The sequence below is a fragment of the Typha angustifolia genome, chromosome 8 (assembly GCF_048772165.1).
Source record: "Typha angustifolia cultivar Huaian chromosome 8, ASM4877216v1, whole genome shotgun sequence".
Taxonomy (NCBI): domain Eukaryota; kingdom Viridiplantae; phylum Streptophyta; class Magnoliopsida; order Poales; family Typhaceae; genus Typha; species Typha angustifolia.
Window position 1 is genome coordinate 12,362,208 of NC_133246.1, and position 3,312 is coordinate 12,365,519.

The following is a 3,312-nucleotide window of genomic DNA, read 5'->3' on the forward strand; positions in this document are numbered from 1 at the left end:
TTTGGTTTGTGGTTTGAGATTAAAAACTCGATTAATTAATCTCATTTTTTAAAACTTAATAAATAAATCTTATTTTTTAGCCTTAATTTTTTTTAAAGTAAACTTAATTAGATATGAAAAAAATAAATAGATGTTTAGTTATTAAACAGTTTAAGGAGGGTCCATAAACTCATAAACTCAAAGCAAACAAGTAACAGACTTCTCAAGGATAATTATTTAACCATGTATTACTTAAGTGAAAGTAGACCACTACTCCACTGTAATATGTATCAAATCCTACGTAACACAGCAAATTCAAATTTTCTTGAAAGCTGCGGGGCTCCAAAGATGTAATAATATATCACTACTATATGATCAAAGATATCTATTTTTAATAGCTACTCAACTAACACTTACCTACCAATTTCCCAATGAGAAAAGAGGAATTAAAATTTATCAAACTGCATCAACACATCAGCACAACTTTTAATGTATGTCAAACTACACAACGAGTAGCAGTAACTTGCAGTGACAAAATAAGAAGAGAAATACTAGGACATGTATAACTTGTCATTTGAGTTCACATTGAAGAACACATAAAGAGTCATGAGGAATTAACTGATTACATACACATATTCTGATCCCTGACACACACAACACAAGTCAAGAACTACCTATGTAGTGGAACTATGTATGCAATATACAAGCCCTTGAGATACTTGGTGACACTGGCTATTAGATATGCTATGCTATATCATACTACTTCAAACCAATAAAAAGCGCTATAACTGCAGAATGCTTCCTGCCCTTCTAGTGTTCTTTATCTTTCTTTAGACCCTTAGGAATCTTACTTAGAACCTTGGCACTGAATACTCCATAATGCTTCTTTGTTGCTGCAATTGCCTTCTCGACACATGAATCCACCTTGACCTCGTATTTCTCATACAAAATCAGCACCGAATGCAGCAACACAATCACTGTTGAAGAAAAAGTCCAATGCTCAGTTAAAATCTGAAGAAGTTCACAAGTATAAACAGACTTCACATGTCGAAGAGATGCATTACCAATGTAAAACAAGGTCAGCAAATCGCAGCAGCTCCCTACGACCGAAAGAACCCAAAGCCCGGGGATCACCTGATAGAACGACGGCATCAATCAACATATCATAGTTAACAAGCATTGAGTATATCAGAGACTCGATGCAAGGAATGTTTTATGAAATCAACATACAGCAAGAAACTTCTTTAGGTCCCGGCGCAATGCAATGTCCCTAGGAACAGCAAGTGCCCTGTTGATCTCACAACGCAGAGAAAGCGCAACATCTACAGCAACATCTTCGGGAATGTTCACGTCCGGAATTTGGGGCGGCGTCCTGAAACCGAAAGGGCAAAGAGTGAAGGATCTAAATTGATGTATTTTGTTAGTTTGAGCAATAAAAAGCAATGAACAGAGAGAGGGGAATCACTTGTTGATTAAAGTGGAGGCATTGGACCAAAGGAACAGGAGAGCCAAAGAGAAGATGAGGCAGTGGCAGACAAGAGTAAGCAGATGGTACTCAAGCAATTCAAACAAAACCCAAATGGCAGTTGCACCACCAAGCACAGCAGCAGACATCTTCTTGTTCCTCCATAACAGCACATCAGCAGCTGCAAGATAGTGACTTAGATTACAAGAAGCAAAGACTAGAATAAATTAAATAACAAGATAAATTTGTCAGACTTAATTAGTAGAGCAACTAATTACAGAAGGTTGTAAAATTTCCATACTTATGGTACCAATAGATTTCGATAAGTGAAGCCCAACTGAAGTTTTAACCGGTAGATCACGAGGAGAACATGAATTTGATACAAACCAACCAATTCGATGCAAATTAATAAAAACTAATTTGTAAAACACTTCAAAAATGACATTTTTATTAAATAATTAAATAGCAACAGGAGGTACTATTAAAACCCAACTAGGATTTTAATTAGTATAAGCGGACCACATAGAGATCCCATAAGTACTTTATATGGCACAATATAGGTTTTCCTCCACTTCCTCCAAGAAATCCAAAAACCAATATACTTTCCGATAGTAGAAAGTCGATCTCTAAACCCTTGTAAACGTAAACAAACCAATAAACTAATCACCAACTACTGGTTTCAAGAAATCAACACAGCTCATACCACCAAAGCAATCTGAACGCCCTGCTCGAAAATTCGAAAGAAAATTGAAAACACCCAAATAATAATTCGGAAAAAAAATGTAAAAATTGATGAAATTAGTGAAGAAAAAATTGGGGGGAAATCCGCACTTTTGCCGCCGCCGAGGACTTGGTGTAGGGGCTTCTCCCTGCCGAAGAGGCGGTTGGCCTTCGGAGCCGTAGAGGGAACGGACGGCGGAGATTTCTTCTCGCCGTCAGATCCCGACGACGACGAGGACGAATCCTGGTCATCGAACTTCTCCGTGATTTTTTCCACCAGCGTCTCCCTCTCCGAGCTCGGCTCGTCTGCGTGCTCCGCCATCTATACTCCTCCGCAGGAACACCACAACAAGCTCACCTTCGTTCGCGATCTCTCTCTCTCTCTCTCTCTCTCTCTCTCTCTCTCTCTCTTCCTTACTTGCACTTGTAGCCTTGTAGGCGATCGGGTATTATATACGTGGAGTGGTTTAGTATCAGAGTTGAATCTGCACCGTTAGATATCATTCTATATTTGGAGAAGGACCGTCAAGAGAGCTGACGGTGCCCATTTTAGTACGAAACTCTGGGTGACGTCCGTTAAACTGGACGTGGCAATATCCAGCGGCCAGCTTTTGTTTATAATGTACCCAGAGGACATCAATACTATAGTTTAATGCTATCGAGGAAAAATAATTAAATATATTAAAAAATGCTATCCACGTGGCAGCTTCACAGGGCCGCACTTCATCGGTGGGTCCACCTAGGACACTAATACGTGTCGTGATCTATACATACAAGGATGACGAGTTAGATTACGTCAAACCAGACATAATTGGGTCTCAGAATTGGACTCGTGTCTAGATAGCGGTTAGGTGGCTTTAAATTGGGGGAGTTGGTAGGATTGTATTAACTACTAAGAATGCCAAATGTTTGCTGTTAAACTTTAGTTTCTGGAGTTGATTAGGGATCTCTGTTCAGTAGCTATATTTTATGTTATTTTTTTCTAGCCAAGTTAAAGAAGAATATTGGGAGAAAAAAGCATTTTTTTTTTATTAAATCACAAATTTAATAATAATATTTTTGATATTATTTGATGGCATACACTTAATTTACTTAAAGTATTATATCAAGGATAATAATGATATTCTTATTTTAAATATGATAGAGTC

General features: G+C 38.0%; 1 protein-coding gene across 1 annotated transcript; it reads right to left on the reverse strand.

The window, feature by feature from the left end:
* Window positions 1-516: 516 nt before the first annotated feature.
* Window positions 517-2,584, reverse strand: LOC140765018 (reticulon-like protein B2). Its single transcript, XM_073103931.1, has 5 exons — window positions 2,276-2,584; window positions 1,445-1,625; window positions 1,210-1,351; window positions 1,044-1,113; window positions 517-956 (listed from the first exon to the last, which is right to left on the reverse strand). Exons 1-5 carry the CDS (start codon window positions 2,484-2,486, stop codon window positions 790-792), a joined length of 771 nt encoding a protein of 256 aa, XP_072960032.1. The 5' UTR covers window positions 2,487-2,584; the 3' UTR covers window positions 517-789.
* Window positions 2,585-3,312: the final 728 nt, after the last annotated feature.